Genomic DNA, 23,344 nt, shown 5'->3' with positions numbered 1-23,344 from the left:
GCTTGAGAACATGAGCAGAATGTACTCACACTGTATGCAGCGAGCAGGTTATTAACGGATGCATTTATTTATCTGGATTCAGTCCAAGAAACTGGTTCAATCTTGCACTTATGGACAGTATGAGAAATACAGGAATCAATATTTCTCTTTTTCAGGATGTGTTGGACAGAAGGCTTATTCTGCATTTCTCCAACCATATATTAGTCACTGTGTGCTAACTGCAAAACGGATGTTAGGAATGTTAAAACCATTATGGATGTTATGACATGAAGCTGAGCATACCTCGTCTGACCCATTTATGATTTTAAAAATCTGTTCAACACTTTGTGTACAAATTCCACAGATCATAATACACTGATACAATTAGATTTACTTTTGTAGATTTTATGTATGAAAACTTTTACAAAATGAAGCTTTGTGTCAAAATTTTAACTTAGTACTACATTCAGAGAACAATGTTTTTATAATAGTGGCTCCTTGAAAATGTAACGTACTGTATGTGTTACTGCAGCTGACAATTGAAATGATTTTAAGAGCAAAAATGTTAAAGCTCCTTAGAGGAACTGTTTGCTTGTGTCGATTTTGGCATCCCTTTTGGACCAAGCAGTCTTTGTTGATTTTGTCCTGTACATGCATGATTGGTGTATCTCATAATGATGTAATGTAACAGTCAAATGTATCACTTAGAGCAGGGGTTCCCAAACTTTTCAGCCTGCAACCCCCAAAATATTGGTGCCAAAGACCCGCGACCCCCACTGTTCCTCAAAGTGGCTTCATGTAGCTGGTCTGAAGAAAACTACTCTACCTATATGAGCATGTGGCTGTGTTTCCTGTGCCTTCATGAATTAAACTACTGCTACTGATGCTTTAGATAATTAACTGTTCACTAACCCTAAACTTAGGAGTCATCTGGCAAAAAGAAAGACAGAAAACTCATTACATTTTCTATTTTCAAGGTTTTTATTTAAAGTTTAGCTACTATTTTTGTAGATATTGTTTTACTGTAATGGGTAAAATGTCATATTTTTAGATACATTTAAAAATATATATATTCTTGAAGACATCTCATGACCCCCCATTTGTTTCTCGCGACCCCCCAGGGGGTCCTGACCCACATTTTGGGAACCCCTGACTTAGAGAATCCTTGCTGTGCCATGACATGTGAAACATGTTGGTCTGCCAATGGTTTCAGATATTAAAAATAACTTTTTATAAATAGTCACTCGGTTAAATAGTCACAGGTAATGTTATTGTTTGTCGTTTTAGGCCATAAAGGGACATCAATATCAATTTGATGTTTGTCCACAGCAAGCTAAAAAATCCTCACAGGAACTTATACTTCCATGTTTTATTTTAGTCCCTAGAAATGATGAACTTGTATAGTGTATTGAGACAAGATTGATTGATAAGGTAATGATAATGAAGGAGTCAACATAAAGCCATTGCTCAATAATAGTTTTTTTACAGAGTGCTACTAAGGCTGGAAATAAGCAGAATACTATCAAAATATGCATATTTTAATTTTCTTCTGGTCTATTCTTCTGTCTGAGAAACATACTCACTGAACTTCATTACAGCTGTTCAGGCTTCAGGTTTTCTATGATGGATAGATACAGCCTCTGCTATTTTCAGCATACAACAGATATACTTACAGTACAGATACTGTACACAGTGCAAGAACATGAAGATCAGACTCAGTGTTCCTGAACACATCGTTGTGATAACCGCATTAATCAAATGCAAACTTATAAAGGGAGATTGAGAGCCAAGGGAAACTGAGTGCAGCAGGACATCATCTGAAGTGATGACAGGAGAAGGTTTCAGCATTGTTCTGTCCATATTTAATCAGATATTGGATGAAATGTGGTTTAAAAAAAAAAAAACACGTATTCCTTCAGCAAACATCTATGTGTAAAATATCTGTCGCTCAGCAGAGCTTCATAAACAACCAAATAACATGCTGTGTGTTGTAACTGTAAGTCTAGTGTTGAAACAACAAGTCAATATCTCCAGAGAGGCACAAGGAGGGGAGTGATGGATGATGGGAAGGACGAACGAGGAAGAGTAGAAGAAGGTCTGGTATCGTTTAAAGATCCCTTATTGACTTATTTTTTTAAGTGACAGGGGATGCATCTGCAGCTGTCATGTGCAAATGGAGGTTGAGGATTTAGTGCGTGCTCGAAAACAATGGAGGGCAGAGTTTTCAAATGAGGACAACATGGCGATCTGTTTATGTGAACTCATGTTACAGAAAGTGTACGCACAATGGACATGATACACCCAGTTGAATATTCACACTCTATACTATACGCATACAATTCTATGAAGCATTTTTGCGTATATGCACATGTATACCAGTGAATTCACAGGACGTCACTCGTTTGTGACAATAAGAAGCTAACAATCACCTTTCGTGTTATCTTTTGAAGGATTCATTTGAGTCTCAAAAAATTAAGTAATTAATTAAAAAGATATTTGGCATGTCTTGGTTCAAGCAGGTTTATCCAGTTTATGCTAGGTAAAATACAAATGTCACAAAAAAATTGCCTTGAGCACAAAAAACAAGACAACAGTTTCACAGCTATTCCTAAACTTGACTTTGTCACGCAGATGTTTTGCATAGATAAGTATATGTGCGGCTGCATTTCCCCGCAATATTAGCACCAAGCTCTGCTGTGAAATGAGTGGGTGTATTTTTTTTTAAGGTTTACTTGCTCCTTCATTTAAATTAACAATACTTAATACAAAGGTGAGAGCTAGTTCAGGTGCCCAACTTGTGCTGCACTGATTCAACACTTGACACACATCATTCTACCAATAATATGACGAACGTATCCTCCCAATTTAGCAATCTATTTAACCCTCCTGTTCTGTTGCGGGTCAAATTGACCCTTTTTAAAGTCTATTTTAGGCAATATATGCCTTCCAAACCAGCTCAATGCAGCATAAAAATATGGGAAGCATGTGACAGAAGAGGTGTCATGTTAATTTATCAACATCACTGTCATGATCCTCATCATGGCAGCCCTCCCCTCTCCCTCTTTGTGTGTGTGTTTTGTCATTTCCCTGTCTGTTGCTCCTCCTCCTGTGTCTCTTCCCCTTGTTTGTGTCTTGTGGGTGAATGTGGGCGGGGTTTCCATTCTGCAGGCAGCACCAGGTGAAGCCACTCAATAATCAACCCTCTCCTATAAAGACTCCGGATTCTCTCCTACTCGTTGCCAGATCGTACTTCAGTTTTCAGTGGTATACTGAGTCCGTGGCTCCTCAAACATGTTTTTGTTTTGCTTGTCTTTGTGTGAGTCAAGCTGACGTCCTTGTGTGTTTTCATCTTGATTCAGAGTTTGCCGTGCATGCTTCCCGCTCTCGTGCTGATCGCTTCCCTGTCTGCTGCTGAACCTGCCTGCCTTTGCCTGAGCTCCAGTTACCCTCTGTGGAAGGACACTGGAAAGAGGGACTGCTCCGCTCGTTACCCACGGCGCCATTACCACGGAGTTCACTCTAAATAAAACACTTGTATTTTCACAATCCAGCTTGCCTGAGTTCTGCATTTGGGTCCAGTCCTAGTGACAATCATAACAATCACTTCATAAAAAATAAATAAATCAAAATGTAAAATAAAATAAACAAAAATCTATGTCATGTAAAACTATTGTATTTATATTTAGGGCTTTCCAATGTACATTAAAAAAAGTTTTAACATTAAATTTAATGAAAAACAAGTGAGTTATCCTCATTGAACCATGATCTGTGAGAATTAAAGAACACCAATGGACTAAATCTTGATTTAAATGGTTAGTAATGGAGTTAAAAATTAGATTAAAAAAGTGTATATTGGGATTTTTTGGGGTTCCGACACTTTTGGATAATTTAATATGCTCCGGGTCAAATTGACCCGGGAACATTATTGCTGTTTTAGATAAACGAACATAACAGAAGGGTTAAGCTACAAGATTTTCGGTCCCTGCCTCTGCTGTGCTATTGCCACCGCCGCTTGCACTGGTTGCTGCACTCAAACTTTCAGCCCTGCCACCGCCCTAGCATCCACCTGCAGGCTCTGACTAGGGTGGTTTAAGATATTATCTCATCACTCCTCAATTACAGCATGTAAGAATTAAATCTGTGAGGAGTGACGAGGTTGCAGTCTAGATGCCAGACACAAACAAAGTTCTGCTGCGACATTCAAACCATTCAAACAGGAGTTAACTGACTGAACTTTTTTCTGTCCATCTTAAATACCAAGATTACATTTTTTATTGCTAGTATTATAATTACACATTTTTTCATTCACATTGATGCAAAATGTTATTTCAATTTTTTGAAAGAATATGTTTTTTTCCTGACCTTAAAAACACCTTCAGTGTTCTTCTGTTCACTACTAAACTTGTAGAGTGTGTCAGTAGCATCAGTTCCACACAAGCTAAATACATAATGACCAGCTGTCTTTATAAATTATTTGCTGAATACACACAGATTGTGGCTGCTTAGTGACACACATCTGTGCAATGCCTGATAATCTCCTGAGTATATATAGTCCTGAGTGTAAGCACACTTTAATCAGATCACTTTAAAAAAAGATGTCAGACAAGCAAGTTGCATCAGTGGCATATTTCAGTGGCTGCTTATTTGTCTTTGTGATTGAATCTTGTGTGTGTGTGCGTTTTGTGTACCCTGGTAGACAAGGCCCACATTCGGCGTCGCTCTCCGGAGTTCCCGCTAGGCGTACGGTGGCTTTGTAGAGGGCGTCACAGTCTTTATGCCGTCTGCAGATCTCATACTTCCCTTTGGAATATTTCCCCTGCTGGCACGGCACACAGGCGAAATCCTCATCCTTCACACCGTATCCACAGGTCTGCAGAACACACAAACAGACACACATACAAACACACGCTTGGTTAGTATTTCTCTCCTGCAGTGCATTTGTTATAATTCAATTTCAAATGAACTCATCCTTAGATCAACATGATGATCTACAACTGTGCTGTGGACAAACACATTCAAAAAAAGAACACCCCACACACTCTCAAACACACATCTGGTTTAATCCCCGTCCTTAGCTAATGCAGCATCGTGGTTTGGAGATGACAAAAGAAAATTTGTGATTGGCCACAGAGGTCCCTGTGTGTGTTTTTGTAAGTTTGTGCAGCCTTCCACGCCTGGTAGTGTTTAAGATGACCAACTCATCATTCTCTCCTGATGCTATCGCTCTCCTCCCTTCTCCCCATGTGAAGTTCTCACAGCAGGGTGGCCAAACAACAGGCCACACACACATTCACTAAAACATACTCTTCCTTTCTCCTTTGCTCACTTTCTTTCATCTCGTATTTCTCTCCTACTTTCATCTGTCTATTAAAACAAGCCTCTGCCTCATTGCTTTGGGCTACGGCAGCCCAACTCCCTGAGACGTCTAATATTTCTCCCCTTCTGTTTGACGTCCTTAAGCCTCCATTCGATTGTTTGATATAAAACTGCGCTGAGCTATCAGCGGGATCTTGTCGCTTTGGGTTAAAGCTCTCCTTGGATCTTTTGTACAACATGGTTCTGCTTCTGCATTCAAAGCGGTTCCAGACTGATTGAAAGCTTCTTTCTTTTCAAAGCAAATCTGTCACTTCTTTGAAATGTATGTTTCAAATATCAAGGAGGTAAAGAGGAGAGAATCTACAATTAAGGGCAAATATTTTTCCTTTATTTTGAAAGTTTATAATAAAGGGAAGGAATGGAAAAGCCGGAGAAAAAAGAGGGGATGACGACGCCGCGAAAAGATCTCAAGGAGAATCCAACGAGAATTTACAGAACATGTTACGCATCTTAAACCAATAAGCCACAAAGTCCCGCGGGAGAACACTCTCAATACAGGGCGGCTTTCACACATCACGCAAGCTGACTTGAAAGTTCAAGAACCAATTTTATAATACGTCCTCACCTCTCAATCCCTTTCATCACTCAAAATAAGGCAGTGATCGGAAATAAAAGTCCATGCTTTGGTTTTTATGTTCATGTAAACCAGCATCAAATGTAATCCAACTACATCAGACGCAATCTGGACACAAGACGCACTTTAAAGGGATCCTCAGATGTCTTCATTAATTGTGTGATCTGTTAAAGTTTCTGTGTGTGTGTGTGTGTGTGTGTGCTTGAACATGTTTTCTATCCGAAGTGTCTGTTGTGAGGACAAACCCTATGGTTATCGCATGATTAAAAGATTGTCAGGAATTGCACACATGCAGCAAAAGAACAGGGGAACAAAGTAACATGTGAATTAGAGACTGTGGCACCCCAAGGAGAAAGTGCAAAGGGGGCTCTCATCTCACTGATTAAACATCTCTTTCTATCATGTCTCTGTACTTCTGACATGGGACAAATTACTCTTTATGACAGAGCTCTGCACTGATCACACTGGGCTTCTTATGCTGTCTCTGTGTTGGGCAGTGAAAGGCTTTATATTACAGGTTCAAACAGGATGCATTTTTTGGGGATGTTAACTTAATAATAAGGCAGGAAGGAGATGAGCAAGTATGGAAGGAACAAAACTGCTTTGCAATCGATGGTTATATCTGTATGCATTCAAATAGACCAAAAGAAGGAGTGCTGTGTTCAATCAGACTTTACAGATGTAGTTGGTAGTTTTGGTTTTGAGCTTAAAGCTTTGAATGAACTCTCATAAGTTGAACATGTACATGAATTTAAAAAAAACTTAATGACTGTGATCAGATAATATCACAGTCTTTTTTTGTGTTTGTGAAATACAAAAAGATCCGTACGCTATAAGGCTGGAACAAAATGCTGACCAAAGTAAATATTCTGTGTGTGAAATGTTTCAATCCAAGACATATAGTATCTTGTATAAATGGACTTGTACTTATATAGCGCTCTTCTAGTCTGTCTGACCACTCAAAGCACTTTTACACACTACTCGTTGCATTCACCCATTCATACCCATTCACCCACTGATGGTGGAGGCTGCTAATGTTAGGAACCATCAGTATAAGCTGGTCTCATTTGTACACATTCACACACCGCTGAACAACAGCAGGAGCAATTTGGGGTTCAGTGTCTTGCTCAAGGACACTTCGACATGTGACTGCCGGAGCTGGGATCAAACCGCCAACCTTCCAATTGTAAGACGACCACTGAGCCACAGCTGCCCCTGTATAATATTGTAGTGTTGTGTCATGTTGTGTCATGTCGTATCATTTAGCATTGTGTAATATTGTATCGTATGCTATTGTATCATTTAGGATTGTAAAGTATTGAATTGTATCACACCCTTCTGTCCCATATCATACCATAATATATAGTATCATATTGTATCATATCAAATCTATCATATTCCATTTTATCCTATCACATCATATAGTATCGTATCGTATCCTATCCAATCACATTTTATCGGTTCGTATCGTGTTGTGTCACATCTTATTATATCCTATCTTATTGTATCATATCATATAGAGCCCTGTTGTATAATATAGCATCATGTTGTGTCCAGGGGTGTGTCCAGAACTTTTTGACCAGTGGCCCAACTGAGGCTCTCACATAGGCAGAGGTGGCCAGTACATTTACAAATAAATAACATTTACCCTTTCTGTCTTCACAACCTACTTCCATTAAAGTATTAAACAGTTGTTATATTGCTTTTGACTTAAAAAAAAAAACATGACAAAGTGGCATAAATCTTCTAAGCTTAATTCTTTAAGGACAAGATGTTTTTTTAAAGTCACATTTGAGGGCACTAATAAAGAAATCTACAGCCAGCCTTTCAACTCATCCCAAGTTATAGATTTTAACAGAAACCCCACCTCTGACAAGGCAAACAGCCAATCATAGTTTAGGATTTTGGGGTGGCCCCTGGGATGGCCAATTGGATTTCAAGGGGGACACGCCACTAGTTGTATCATATCATATCAAACAATTTCATATTGTATTGGATCACTGAATCGTATAATACCATACTGTACCATATCGTATCAAGCACATCCTATCATATCACATTGTATTGTATGGTATTGTATCAAGTTGCCTAACTTCAGTGTCTTAGTGATGTTTTCCGCGACTGTTTTCATGCTTCTTACAAAGCACAAGACTGTGCATGAGTATCTCTCTAATGAACAGCTAGCATGACTGTTATATTGTTAATGAGTCTTGTTTGATTCATTTTGTTCTTTAAAATCTGATACTTCAATTTGGTTTGGGTGTGCAATAAGGTTAAGGTAATAGTACTAACACAATAAAGCTAGATATCTCAAATTTTCAAAATGTTCCATTCTCTGGAAAACTAAATGGATATATTTCAGTGAATTTAGTATTTCTGTATGATTGCAAATGCAAAATGTATTTATAGAGGGAAAAAAATCTGCAGAAAATCAACAGGATTAATTCAAAAGTGAAGTGACTCGAATTTAAAAATAAAACTTGACTTGTGAAAACATTTGTAGCTCCCGAATACATGATAGTGACTATCATTCTTTCTGTTCACCCTTAAGGGCTGCTGTCTCACTGAATAGGGTGGGGCAACAGCAAGTGCCCACTCATGCGTTTCCCTGGGCTCTGTTGTTTTTGGCTGTTGCAGTCTGACAGAGGCTAAATCACTGTGTGACTACTGAAAGTCAATCACTGTAATGCATGCCTTCACATTGATGTCAATGAGAGTGATAAACCAGAAAACATTGTTCATTTGAATTTAGACACACTTCACTGTGCAGCTATGTGTGCTGTTCTGTGTGAGTGTTTTGTGGGTGGTCTGAACAAAAATGACACCCGGGAGGTTCCTGACCCCAATCCATTGCAGAGATGAATTTAAAATAAACTCAGAAATGTTAAATGCATAAAGGAACTATTTTACTTTGGCAATAAACAAGATTATGCTCTAAATAAATGGTTTCGTGAACGCCTCACCATATACGGCTCTTGTCCCGGCTGGCACTGAGGGCAGGCCTTACAGCTGTTACTGGTCTGGTTGAAAAACTCGTACTCTCCACAGCTGGAATACTCAGCACTAGCAAACATGCAGCACACCTGTTGGGACACACAAGGAGAGGAGAAGAAGGACACATGAAGGGTGACTTCGGAGTGACCTATACTCATTACATTTCAACAACTTTCATCTGTGAAAACAAACATGCATGTCATTCAAAGCTTCAAAGTACTAATCATGGGCACTTCAACCATGTGTGGGCTTTTTACAATTTCCCTACCCCACACCAGGATATATTTGAGTCTGACATTTGTGTTGGTTTCTTTATCCATTTGCAAATGTAGCATTCACTTTATTTTTATATTTATTTCAAAATATATTTATGTTGTCTTTTGGGTACAAAGCTTAAATACAAATTTAAAATAATGTATTGAATTAGAAATACAGCATTCTAAATTGAATCTCACTTTATTTTTTTTACCCTTATAATTTTGGCAGATCTGGTTCTGTTCCTTTCTTAGATTTTTACACTTAATCACTGCACATTCTCTACTGTTTACTTATTTCACCATACTTCATTTACTGTATGAGGTTTGGGGAAACACTTATAAAAGCTCACTGCAGCCACTGTCAGTACTACAGAAAAGAGCCATCAGAAAAGTTCACAATGTTGATTTCCGTGATCACACAAATTCATTTTTCCTCAAATCCAAAATATTGAATTTATTTGACCTTGTAGATTTTAAAACTGCACAAATTGTGTATAAGGCAAGGAAAAATCACCTTCCAGGAAATATTCAAAGATTGTTCTTGAAAGAGAGAGGGGGTTATAACTTAACAGGGAAGTTAAGATTAAAGATGGTGAGTGTTCAGACTACAAGGAAAAGTTTTTGTATTTCAATCTGTGGTGTGAAACTGTGGAACAGTCTCAACATGGAGCTACAGCAATGTCAGAACATAATCCAGTTCAATAAGAGGTATAAAGAAATGATTTTCATGGGGGTACAAGGAGGAAGACAAGTGTTAATCACGAGGGGTTTACTTTTGATTGTAGGTCTAAGTATGAAGAAAGTTATGAAGATTTTTTTGTAGGAGTGCACTAGTATAATGCCAGATAATAGTGAATAAAGGGGTAGGATTAGATAAGTTTTAACTTCTTCCTACTCCTTTTCGCACATGTAAAGTAAATTGTTTCACTGCTTCCCAATGGAACTGATTGATTTTGTTTCTTTTGTACAACTATTTCTTTTTTTTTCTTGTATGTTTGGATAACTATTTCTTCTTTTCTACTTTTATGTTTTTTTTTCTATTTTACTTTTACATGATCAAAATACAGGCATCAAATCAAATGCCATTGCTTATTATATATTAAAACGAAGTAGTTTTTAATGACTGGAAGCAGAATAAACCAATCTGAAGCTGCAGTTGTTGAATGTTCTGTTTACTTTATATAAGCCAAAACATATTTCCTTAGTGTGTCATTAAAAGACAAACACCCACTGAGTGTCAGCAATGTTTTACCATTTTGGTCTGACCCTAAAGATCAAGGGCATCATAACCTGAAGATTTTTCATCATTTTCTTTAATTCAAACTTTTATGTGATGGGAAAATATGTTAAAAGAAAATACCTTTACCAACATTAGTTGTTGTATTAAAGCATAAATTGGCAAAGTGATTAAAATACACCGACAGGGACACTTGTTCCGAACACTTTATCTGTGCATGTACAGAAGTTAGATCTAAATGTTACCAGATATTCAGTTGATATTAAAGAGCAGTGTCCACTGGTCAATTCTGTATGTCACTGAGTGCATCACATGCAACATTTAACAGGTTTACTGTTGACTGCAGATTTGCCAGTGGTGTTTTTATTATTATTTTTCCTCGAGGGAAACTGGGGAAACACACACCGTCTCTTATATTTGCTTGTCTCTGTTTCAACATTTGAAGTCAATTTTGATTCTCACTCAACATCTACACCAGCAGCAGAGATAAATGAGTGCTCTGGACAATGACTGATTCATGGAGTAAAAACACATCATAATTTAAATTGTAAAAAACAAACAGCAAAGAAAACAAACATCCCTCCGTAATGACTTCTTCTGCGATTCTTCAAAAGTTGAGATCATTCTTTTGCCAGACGTGTTTGTGTGTGTAAGGGAGAGATGGCACCATACCAGTATTTGCTTGTGTGTCTGCATTGTGTGGGTATCTGTGTGTATGTGTGTATGTGTGCGTGTGGCATTGTGTCATTGTGGCTCACTGTAATAAGTAGCAGCTGGTATTTATAGCTTAACCAGCACACTTTGTTCTTTTCCAAACAAACTAACTGACTTTTAAAAAATCATGTGCAGTCCAGAAACTAATGGAGGCAAAAAAAATAAAATAAGTGCATGACTAATTCTCTCCATCTTCTCTCTATTGTTTTAATAACATCTCCCTCTTCGTCTCCTCTCCATCAGAACCGTCTCATGACAGCAGACACAGGACACACTACATATACTAATGTATACTTCCTGTGTGTATGAGCATGTTTATATGGAGCTTATTCATTTTGGTACAAGTAATGTGTTTGTAATTTACACCAGCCTCAAATGAACTGAGTTTACCTCAAACAACTTATGTACAGTCAGTGTGAATGCAGATTATTGAAGGATGATTAACACACTCAATATTGTGAGTCCTCATCTGAACTTGTAGCTTTCATTTCTTAAAGGAAGAGCAATTCACAAACTCTGTGATTAGGACATTAAAAAAAGACAACAGGGCATTCTGGACCTTCATCAGTTTTGTCTTAGATCAATTAGAAGGAGAAACACACAGTTGGTGCCATCTTGAACCTTTGTGAACTAACATTGTCTAGTCAGTTACAGTCCATTCAGGCCCTGATCTTTTCTGGAGTTGCCTCCCACACATGTCCTGCAGAGCAGAAGCATGTGTGTGTCGGACACAGTTCCACAACTTGAAGCACTTGGTTTGATTAAGTTGAGAGGGGGCAGTTGGGTATAGGCTGCAGGAAGAGGATCATTTCTTAATGCTGACTGTTTCTGGGTTAACATCATTACAAGACACAATAGGAACGTTTGCACAACACAAACAAAGTACGAGCACTGAAGAGTGTAATGGTGTGGACACACTGTGTATGAACACTATACCTGTCCACCCAGCCTTGCTGGACACTAAGCGTGAACCAGGTAGTATTTTTAATCCAATCAGCCTGGCAAAAGTGTGTTTTCCTAATAGTAAATACAATTTCCTCATATATAAGGAAGTAAACAGCCACAGACTGCACCACGCTGACCACTGCCCCCCCCCCCCCCCCCCATGAGCAGATCAAAACCATCCCTGCATTGTCTGTCACACTCCATCATCTCATCCCGTTCTTACTATCTGACTGCTGATGACATTATAAAGCATATTACATTATATTATATAATTATCTTGCTAAATTATATTATGTTATATTACATTATTATTGTTTACTACAACTTATGGTCATATTATATACCCATATTTATTTATTATAGTGCTTAATCTGTCATTACCAACCATAATCACACCATGTCAACCTGTCACTGCTGAAACATTTTTTAATACTGTCTGTAATTACTTCCATTTAATCCATTTGTAACATTTGTATTTATCTAAATTCCATTAGTAACATTGTATATATCTAAACTGTATTCTATCTTTATTTATCTATTTAAATTTTTACTTATTTTATTTGACTAATTGGAACTTTTTCTTGATTGTATTTATGTCTGAGTTGCTGCAACAACTGAATTTCCCCGCCAGGGATCAATAAAGTAATATCTTATCTTATCTTATCTTATAATATAGTTAGTATTGACAAGTAACTAATAAAACCCTAAAATCTAAATAAATAAATCCCTATAAAACATAGAGCAACCAGCCTAGTTCATAAGGTGACCCTGCATTATTTGAGCAGCTTACAATTCATATTGTATGGGGATGAATTTTCAACCATGTCAGTTTACTTTTGTGGGTCCATTCCAGAAAAAATTTAAACTCTGCTGATTTTTTTATTATCCTGCATACTTGTTTGCTTTAGATGTGTCAGTATTACCTACTGCATTCACATCTACTCACCTTGACTTCATGTAGACTTCTTACTAGGGGGCTGACAGGAAAAGTCTGCATTAAGTCGGGGTGTTTGCCGACCATTTTGAACTAAAATGGACTTTGTCGGGAAATCTTCAGGAGTGCAGTGCAGTTGTAAAAGGAGCTCAAGTCAGGCTGACTACTTTGCAGTACAAAAGCTTTTTCTAATCTAAAGAGGACCTCTTGTGACAAATGAAGTCAACTTCACGTGAATCTTGGCAGAGATCCCTTTTAACACCTCCAGGCGCTTGGTTTCAAACCAACAAGTAAGGCCTTTTGTTTCTTTAAATTTTATTTATGAATTCACTGAGGACGCACAAGAAGTATAACATCCTGTACAGTGTTTCACAGATATGACCACTTCACAAGCGGCTGTGAGTGATTATACACTTTGATATTCTGTTTCAGCGTTACCATATTTGTCACTTAGGGCTAGCAGAATACTACCCCGACAGCTATTGTCTAAACTCTACCCAGATCTGTTGAAGTGGTTTTAACTAACAATGATACTTTTGTAAGGCCACCACCTGCATATGTAGTAAACTGACACCTCTGACTTAATCCTTCACCTATCTTGACTAAGTGCTCCCGTGTCAGACTGCATGAGCACACAGTGGCTGATCACAGAGGAGGCAGAGAGGCTGAGGTAGAAGCTGTTGGGAACACTGCCAGAGGGTAACATAACAATGATGAGCAACACCGATCAGATTATAAAGCTATCTTCTCTCTGGAAAGCTTTAAGGTTGACTAATTGGTATAAGTGCTGCAAAGTTGCACAAGCAGCCAGCACCTGTTGTAGAGAAGAAAAACAAAGGGGAAAATAAGAATTTACCAATAATGAGAGAAAGATGGATCTCTGACTTCTCCTCTCTGACATGTTTGCGTCTTCTTCCTGGAGAGAAGGGATGACAAAGAAAAATTGTCTCTTTATAATGCAAATGTTTCTTGTTACAGTAATCAACTTACAACAGTACACTTGCCAACAGTAGTTCTGTCATTGTGTGTGTGTGTGTGTGTGTGTGTGTGCGTGTGTGCGTGTGTGTGTGTGTGTGTGTGTGTGTGTGTGTGTGTGTGTGTGTGTGTGTGTGTGTGTGTGTATGTGTGTGTGTGGCCTAGATGAGTTCATTGTCCCTTTGCCATCACGTCATCGCCCATAAACATGTAATAGCAGCAGAACAGCCCATGGCGTTCCTCTGGCTCATAACTGTAAGAACACATCACAGTTGGCTCACCTCTGATCCAATAAAGAATAGTGGGATCACTTAATAACATTTAATTATACGACAATTTATTCATTCCGCACTTCTTAAAAAAACATACGTTTCTGTCAAAACCCAAAACTCTAGGAACATTTTTGATTTGAGGATAAGTACTGTATTAGTGTAGTATTAATAAAATAAGGCCTAAATTGCCATTTCTGAGTAGTATCCATAATATTCTGCATTCTCAATAATGCACAGCTATGGGAGATACTTGTTTCTGATTGGTCAAAACACTGTAGCAGTCGCCTGTTATCTTTCAACGGTGCATTGTTCCTATAGATTAGGATCTCATTATAGATTCTGTCGAACTAACAGTAATCTTAATCATCTACCGAAAGAAAACAGCAGAGAGGCGAAAGTCTTGAACACTGGGGGCTATGTCAGAGAAATTTACAAAACAGAAGATGGTACATGAGGCAAACATTTTACCGGACACAGTTTGGGAAAGAACAGTGTTAAAGGACTGATAAATGTCCAACTCTGACTGTGAGGAAGAACAAAAACTCAATCAGTTGCAGCCCTGATTCAAAATGGAAACCACATTTGTTGAAAAATAGCGCCAATGTGCATGTGCAAAAAATTGTACTTCCTCAAGTGTCCACTGGAGGCTGGCTGCAATGACCAAAGGAGACCCCATTAACACCTGTTTGAAAATGCCCACAGCAGTAATAAGCAGGTTAACGGCCTGGTGCAAAATGCAGTTTTGGTCTGTATAACTTCATTCTTTATTTGCACACACTGAACCATGGGTGGGTTTTTTTTGTTTTTTTTACAATGCCTCCCTTTTTTTTTAAAAAAACATTAAGGGTAGAGTTATGCATACATTCACACAATATGGGGAATGGCATGTTGATGAACAGGCTTTGTGGCTGTTTGCCAGGAGGCTGAAAGTTGACCTCAGCTCCATCTCTTTGCCTGGGATTAGTTAAGTCAGCATTTCCCATATGGCAATTAGCATTTTAGCGTTTCTAACACTGCTTCAGAAATCAATGGGTGACATCACTGCGACTACGTGCATTATTTATACAGCCTATGGCTTATTCATGAAATCCTGATCACCTTGTTTTACATCAGTGATAATGTTCAGTTCAGTGTGAGTTTTCACAGCTACCTTCACATCAGGGACCTGCTCACCCTTCTGGGTTTCCAATTAACATAATCCCTCACTTAAGTTATGGCTACATGGAAATATGTTGAAAGTGAAAAACATTTAATAAATTGTAGAGATGCTTATAATGACCTTAATGCCAAAATGGATGTTTGGAAACCAGGCAGTAGAAAATCCGAAAACGTCTTAAATCTGAGAAAGCACATAAGACTTGCAAAACGCTTGCTGTTGTTTGTGTGTGCTTTTAATGCTGTTGAAAGTAACACTTCATGAAATCTGTGTGTAATTCTCTCTGTCAGGCAAAAATTAACACATTTATGTGTTAGTGGGAGTCTGTGTTGTAAAGTGTTATTGCTTGTTTAGTTCGTAGTACATGTGCAAGATCATTGTTGTAATTAAAAGGATATGTGTTGGCTAGGGTCTAGGAACAACTTGGGAAATAAAACAAACATTCTGCTCCATTTTTAATGTCTTAACTAACACAACACATGGAACAAGATAAATCATGTCATTTTTACTACATAAAGCACGCCAATATGCGTTTGTATTGTCTTTTTCTCTGAGCCCTATCTTGGAGGAGGACAATCTCTCTCTCCCTCTCATTCTCTCTCTCTCTCTGTATGTGTGTGTGTGTGGTCTCTGACAGGATAGTGGTTCAGATAAGAACAGACTAAATGGAAGTTGCTTCTGTTTGCCTGCTGAAGCACAGAAGCCTCCACAAACACTGTGGGAACTGATGTGCATTAAGTAGCTACCTCTAATCATTTGTTGCGTCTAAGGTACAAATACCTAAGTGGTTACGATTAGTATTCAGAACAACCTCCATTATTGTCAGTGACAATATGGCCAATAGGAATCAGTAGCATGACCCTTAAACATAATTTAGTGAATGTATAAAGGTTTTTTTATGGCCATCCCAATCAACTCAAACCTGCACTATACTTATGTCTTCTATTTATAAGTCACTATAAGCCATTGTTCCAACGTTTTATGGTAATTATGAGGCAAGTGTGCAAGAATTAGACACTACCAGCCATATCAAACCTGGAAAGAGATCTGATTTATTGGAAAGTATTTTTAACAATAAAACATTTTAAATCCACTTTTCCTGTCGACGAGTTAGAATTTATTTCCACAGCTCCAACTGGTTTCAGGGTATATTTATGTATCTACAGTGAATGAGAAAAATGACAAGTCCAAACATTATTACTGGTGGAGTTCTGCTTGCACCCACACACAGACACACACAGTAGACGTACACAAACACACCTTTAATTACTGTTATTCAGTGCAGTTCTCATGGAGCCTCTTTGAGTTTTAATAACTGGATATAAAAGAAAGAAAGGAAAGAAAGACAGACGCAGCTAAAAGTTTATATAGATACTCATCTTTGATTACAGGTCTATATTAATACTTTGTAAAGATGGGTGTCGGATTTTGCTCTTTCACAGAGGACCCTGTGAAATCTTAACCCAGCTCATAACTATTTACAGATTCTATATACAAATGTAGAGTCTATACACGCCTGCATTTTCAGCATGATAAGTGTTCTGTTTATGTTTGTGGTATGTTTGTAGTCTGAGTAGGATTGACCCATAGTGTATCAGCAGGCTTTGGTGTATGCAGAAAAAAAGTCTGTGTGGTGAGCAAAAGAAGGAGGAACCTCCCGGCTCCTATATCCACAGTAATCTGTCATCATATACGTGTATACGTATATATATATATATATATATATATATATATATATACATATATACATATATACATATATACATATATATATGGTTGGATTTCCCAAGTCCTAGAATGCATCCGAAATGCTCAGATCAAACTCTGTTCAAGCATTAGCATTTTACAGGTTGTTTTCTCCTTTTCTTGGGGTCAGACATGACAGAATTAGCATCTTTCATTTTAAAAATCCTCACCACAATGTTGTTACTTTGACAAACTTAAGACTCATAAATTATAATTAAATCGCAAGATAGGTTTCTTTTAAGGGGTACATCCCCTGAGACCAAGAGTAAAGTGTTTCTACTGTTGAACTAAGATCTACTGGTTCTTTGAACAGATGAAGACGTGCTATTCAGGGAGGATGTATAGGCACCATCAAAAGACAGCATTCATGTTGCAGATGTCAATGCAGCACAGAAAATCAATTTAAAAAGGCATTGTCTGGAATGGATGACAGCATGCCTCAAACCTCAAAAACCTGACCTGCATCAATGGTGCCTTCCCTGTGAGCTAGCCCTTACCATCAAAGATGCTGGTTTTTGAACTGTCTGCTGACAACAAGCCAGTAGGTACCTCTCCTATTTAGATAGAAGGATGTGGTTTCCATGATATCTGTTAAGAATGTCCAATTTTTATTCATTAGACCACTGAACAGTTTTCACTTCACTTGGTCCATCTTTAACAGGCTCAGGCGCAGGGAAGTTGCCAGCGTTTCTGGATCATGTTTATACATAGATTCTTCTTTGCAAGTTACAGTGTTAACCTGCATTTGTGGATGCAGCAACAAACTGTGCTCACAGACAACAGTATTTGGACAGGATTTTGAGCCCATGCAGTGATGTCCACTACAGAGTCATGTCTGTTTGTAATGTAGTGCTGCCTGAGGGGCTGAAGATCATGGCCATCCACTATTTGTGTTGGGCCTTGTCCCTTTTGTGCAGACATTTCTCCAGATTATTTGAATTGCTTAATTATGTTATTTATTGTTGATTATGAAATTCCCAAATTCCTTGCGATTCTATGCTCAGGAACATCACTCTGAAATTGTTGAACTGTTTGCTCAAGCAGTCTCAGCCATTATAGTGTCGTTGAATCCACTCTGGTCCATTGATGACAAATAACAGTATAAGTAAATCTGTCTATCTGTTAAATACAGTGCAAAAAGGTGGTGATCTAACAGTAAAACACTGAGCTGCAGTGTTCTAAAGGGCAGATGAGGGCTAAAATATTAAAAGATTTTGTGACAACAGAGAGCCCTTGTTTTCACCAACAGTGCAGACATCACTCCCTATCCTTTACCAGCTGAACCCTACCACACCTTAACCGTAGGGGCCACAGACCAGACAACAGATGCATTCACACCTTAACTTTGGCATAAAGGAATGTAAGTGTTTGGATTGATGTGTCCTGAGGTCAGATCTGTTCAATTCTGCACATTAAGAGCTAAACCCACCTCAAGCTGTAGGAAGCGAGTCTGTTTCGTGTGTGTGTGTGTGTGTGTGTGTGTGTGTGTGTGTGTGTGTGTGTGTGTGTGTGTGTGTGCGTGTGCGTGTGTGTGTGTGAGAAAGCATTTTGGAGAGAAAAAGATGAAGACGCAGCCATTATCTGCTATCTGGGGTCAGAATCTGTCTGTCTGGCTCCAAACCTCTGATTCCACTCTTCCATGTCGCAGACTTGAGTGAAAAACTTTCTGATCTTCAATGACAGCTAATCCCTCAACCTCAGGGGCTTGATCTTGCTTAATTACAGTTTAAACACACACACGCACACAGACACACACACATACTGCTAACACACATTAACACTTAGATATATAGCAGAGTTGGCTTCTGAGGGCTAAATAATGTTAATTGCACAAGTCCTTGTGGTATGACCACAACCGGTGTGTGTGTGTCTGTGTGCACATGTGTTTGTGTGTGTGCGTGAACGTGTGTGAACGCGTTTGTGTTTTGCTGCTTTAAAGATAAAAGGGTAGATAGCACATTTTTTGCAATCAGGAAATGAAGGACTGCCAAATGGCTTTGGACCCCCTCAAGGCTACTCATTATGGGGTTAAAGTGATGCATACAGACACACGCATGTACATATACACAAACACACACACACACACACACACAGTAGACTGTTTGAAGACTGTGTGTCTTCTGACACCCTGTTCTACCTCTTTCTACCCTCTCTCACCCTCGCTCTCTCTGTCGGGGCAAGTCTGAGATGAAAGCCAGCCTAAGTTTTTTGCCCCCCTGAGGGTATTAATCTTCTAACAAGCACATAATCTCTGATAAATAACCTTTCTGTCTTTAGCTGTGTCATTAGCAGGTACAGTTGTGCACTCCAAGCAGAATGCAAGGATTGTACAGGGCATCTCCCTGGATGAATGAGTGAACTTGAAGCTAAGAGGGCAAAATTCAGTTGGCTTATTTTTCTGCAAAAATAAACATAAATTCCCCCTCCACCATCTTCCCAGCACTCCTCTCATTAGCTCCTTTTTCATCCCTGTTTCTTATTTGCTTGCATTTGATTGCTCTCATTGTGAGCAAAGGAAATCTAATACCAAATTCCAGCACAACAATGTGGGAACCCTCAAGGCTGCTTCATTAAAACAATGCACATAAACAATCCATAGACCTAAAAAAAAAAAATCTTTCAAATTAAACTTTTTCTTAATGTAGCTCCCTGGCTTTCGGTGACAAGCGTAATACCATAATATCCTCAAAAATCCAGCAAGAACTTCAAAGAAGAGTTGAGTCTGTTGTGGATTTCTGTTCAAAATATGACAGCCAAATGTGATAGACTTACCTAAAAGCCATTAGACCCTGTAGCTGAAAGGAGGGGTTACAATATGGAAATTCCCATACATCAGCTCAAATACACACACACCCACACCAACACACACACACACAAACACATTAAGTAGACAGGGACACTCTTCCTCATTTTTTGGCAGTCTGAGCAGGCATCCTCCTGTTTCTACCAGACAGTCTCTTTTTATCATCCTGGTGTTTGTATTCACTGTGCTAATGCTTTAGACTTCACTGTGTAAGCACACTTTCTATAAACAGAGCATTAACACTGTTAAAACCAAGACAGCCCAAAGTCAACTAATCAGGCCGTGCAGTCTTTTATGACTAAGACCCTTGTTTTTATGGGAAATGGGCTATTCATCATTGGTCTTCATTTAAAAATAACAGTCACTTTTCTGGCACCCTACTTATAATGACAAATATACTCCGGTTCAAGCGGTACAGTTTTACTAGATGATATGTTTATACCGGGTCAGTTTTTTTCTGTTTTCTACGAAGTGGAATCCCTGATTCTACCAGAGTTCAAGTCTTTGCCACTTTTCATTCTTCTGTTGGCCTCAGTGATACTTGTAGAAGATTCTTCATATCTGCAAGGGACCCAGTACAGCTCTATGTGGAGCCCCTAGCCAACAAGTAACAGCTTCTAATAAAGCTGCATGTCCAAGCCAAAGAGATAGCTTCTGGGAGACAAGCCCCACACCACACAGAATGTTATTACATATTACTGAACCTCGAAGACTGTGTACTTCCAAGACTTTTGTCAGAAGCATAGGCCACTGGTCTCCATGTTAAGTCCCTGTAGTATGGCCCAGCAATGTTTCCATAGGCTCTGTCTGTAATAAGCTGAAAAACAGTTAGTGCGGAGAGCAAGGCTGTGCTCCAAAAACATTACAGCAATATACTTTAATGTACTCCTTGCCAATAGTTACATTGGTGCTCTTGTTACAGAATCAATATGGCAGCAAATGCCGCAATGGTAGTTTCAAAGACACATTGCCTATGGTTCAGAGCAAAATAAAGGCAGTAGGTGGCAGTAGGAGCCAAACTACGTGATACAACATATGTCTCATATCAAAATAAATGAGTAGCACACCCACCGCCAACAAATATGAAAGAATAGAAAGCAACTGACCAACCCACATGACAATACACTATTCCAATTAGCCGCTAGCCATAGCAGGTTGGCCTGCCACACATGGCTAGTGTGGGCCATCCCAACAAATACAGAATGAAGCTTTCAACTTTCCCCTTTCAACAACAAAAATCCCCCCCAACTTATCAACAAGCTCATAATGCTATGTTTGTGCACCAACAGGGGAGTCTACAACAAAGGCTTCAGACTGCTGCTCGATTAATGTGAGCCATGCTAGGCAGTCCCAACCATAGGCTGTATAAAATATGGACGTAGTATCTGTGACGTCACCCATCTGTTCCTGAACGCTGCCATATTGGAAATGCGGAACTCAACCAGGCATAGTGTGACACAAACGGGCGGAGTTTGAGGCTCCTAGCCAACAGCTATGTGTTCCCGTCTGGGAGTCAAGTCAGTCATGTCCTTATTTGGGCAAAAACTCGTAATCTTAATATCTTCTGAACCATCGCGTTAAAAAAAACGTAATCCCTGTACAGTGTGTGCAGATAGAGAGATTAGCTACGTAGAGCCAAGCCGTTTTTTGAACCAGGCTGTAAACATGTTTATTAATACTGCAAAGATCGTCTTTTTTGAATTGGCGTCTATGTGGTTTCCGGTGTTTCTGCAGCCAGCCTCAAATGGATTATCAATGAGTTGCAGTTTATAACACTTCCGCATGGGCTTCATAGTGTAAAACTGGAGGTTGCCACTTGGTCCCAACTCATCAATTCATTGCACAAACTCTAGTGCATTAGCTGTATGCAGATGTAAAGCAAGAACATTGGCCATATATGTTCACATATGTTATTATCCATCAGAGAGAACAACAACCATCCACAATTGATTCATCCTGTAATGAGGAAAGGTTCTACACACAAACACTACTGTGATACACATACACAGTCACATACCCACAAAAGATTTCACAATAACCATCCAACACTTGCAGTTCACGAGCTGTGAAAACCGATGTGAGAGGATAAAAACAATCATGGTAACTTATAAAAGACAAACAGTTGTGTCCAGAAGCAATGGTTTGTGTGTGTGAGGGGCACAAGGTGATCACAGTGAAGAAGGCTAGTTTGGGAATTAACATTTAGTTAATGAAATTCTTTTCACAATACTGATGTGTGCAATGAAATCCATCCATCCATCCATTATCTTGACCGCTTATCCCGTTAGGGGTCACGGGGGGCTGGAGCCTATCCCAGCTGGCTTCGGGCGGAAGGCAGGGTACACCCTGGACAGGTCGCCAACCTATCACAGGGCTAACACAGAGAGACAGACAACCATTCATGCACACACTCACACCTACGGGCAATTTAGAGTGATCAATCAACCTGAGCATGTTTTTGGATCGTGGGAGGAAGCCGGAGTACCCGGAGAGAACCCACGCATGCACGGGGAGAACATACAAACTCCACACAGAAAGGCACCCGCCCGGCCGGGGATTCGAACCAGGAACCTTCTAGCTGTGAGGCAACAGCGCTACCCACTGCACCACTGTGCGGCCCGTGCAATAAAATGCGATTTATTAATCACAAAATCTGTAATTATTTAGATACAATTATTTTAATTGCTTGGGAGTACTAGTTTTTAGTTGTAGGGTCCTTCAAACTGTCTTAGCGGTTATTCACAGCAGTAGAGAACAGCTGTTGTAGTGAATTCTGTGTAGGACATCAATGTGATGTGATACCTATGGTATCGCGGCCTCTTTATGTTGATACATTTGGTATCTTGGAGCTGTGGGAAACCCCCAGCCCTGGTGTTAGCAGTGTTTAACATTGCTCTTTCATAATGTCTGCCTCTTTTTCCCTTACTTAATGTATCTGATCGCTCTGTTCCTTTCTATCTTCATGTCATTACCAAAGGAATGTGGGGGAATTGGCTTTCCACCATCTGTGTTTAACCTTGTAAGAGATTTTCATTATGTCGGTTTGTAATCACTTCCTGCCTGGTTAAGTAAAAGACCAATCAGTGGCAACAGAATTTGGCCAAGAATCAAACCAAAAAAAGAAAATGAATGAAGAAAATAGTAAGAGTATGTTTTGTGGGCTCTTCCATTGCACTTAATTTCTGATGATGATTAAATCAGCGGCATGTGGATCCAGGGGTCTCAGTCGTCCTGGTTTTGGTATTTCTGGATGGAAAATCTGTTTTCCATTGAAATCTTACTTAATTCTATGACTTTTTCCCTCCTCCTTTTATTGTCTGTTTATATTTTCTATTCCTAATCTGGGGATCCATAAACAACATATGCTATTAATGCCTGTTGT

At 39.0% G+C, this 23,344-nt stretch overlaps 1 protein-coding gene across 1 annotated transcript in view; it reads right to left on the bottom strand.

Moving 5' to 3' along the window:
- The window catches only part of edar (ectodysplasin A receptor), a 51,662-nt gene that overhangs the window by 20,642 nt on the left and 7,676 nt on the right, over nt 1–23,344 (bottom strand). The window contains exons 2-4 of the mRNA XM_034693282.1: nt 13,867–13,926; nt 8,893–9,012; nt 4,668–4,849 (exon numbers count right to left, since the gene is read on the bottom strand). Coding sequence (XP_034549173.1) covers nt 4,668–4,849; nt 8,893–9,012; nt 13,867–13,911 — 347 coding nt within the window. The 5' untranslated portion in view covers nt 13,912–13,926. The remainder of the gene's footprint in view (nt 1–4,667; nt 4,850–8,892; nt 9,013–13,866; nt 13,927–23,344) is intronic.

The sequence above is a fragment of the Notolabrus celidotus genome, chromosome 10, assembly GCF_009762535.1.
Source record: "Notolabrus celidotus isolate fNotCel1 chromosome 10, fNotCel1.pri, whole genome shotgun sequence".
Lineage (NCBI taxonomy): Eukaryota > Metazoa > Chordata > Actinopteri > Labriformes > Labridae > Notolabrus > Notolabrus celidotus.
Note: the sequence above shows the minus strand (reverse complement) of the source record. Positions and strands in the feature narration are given on the sequence as shown.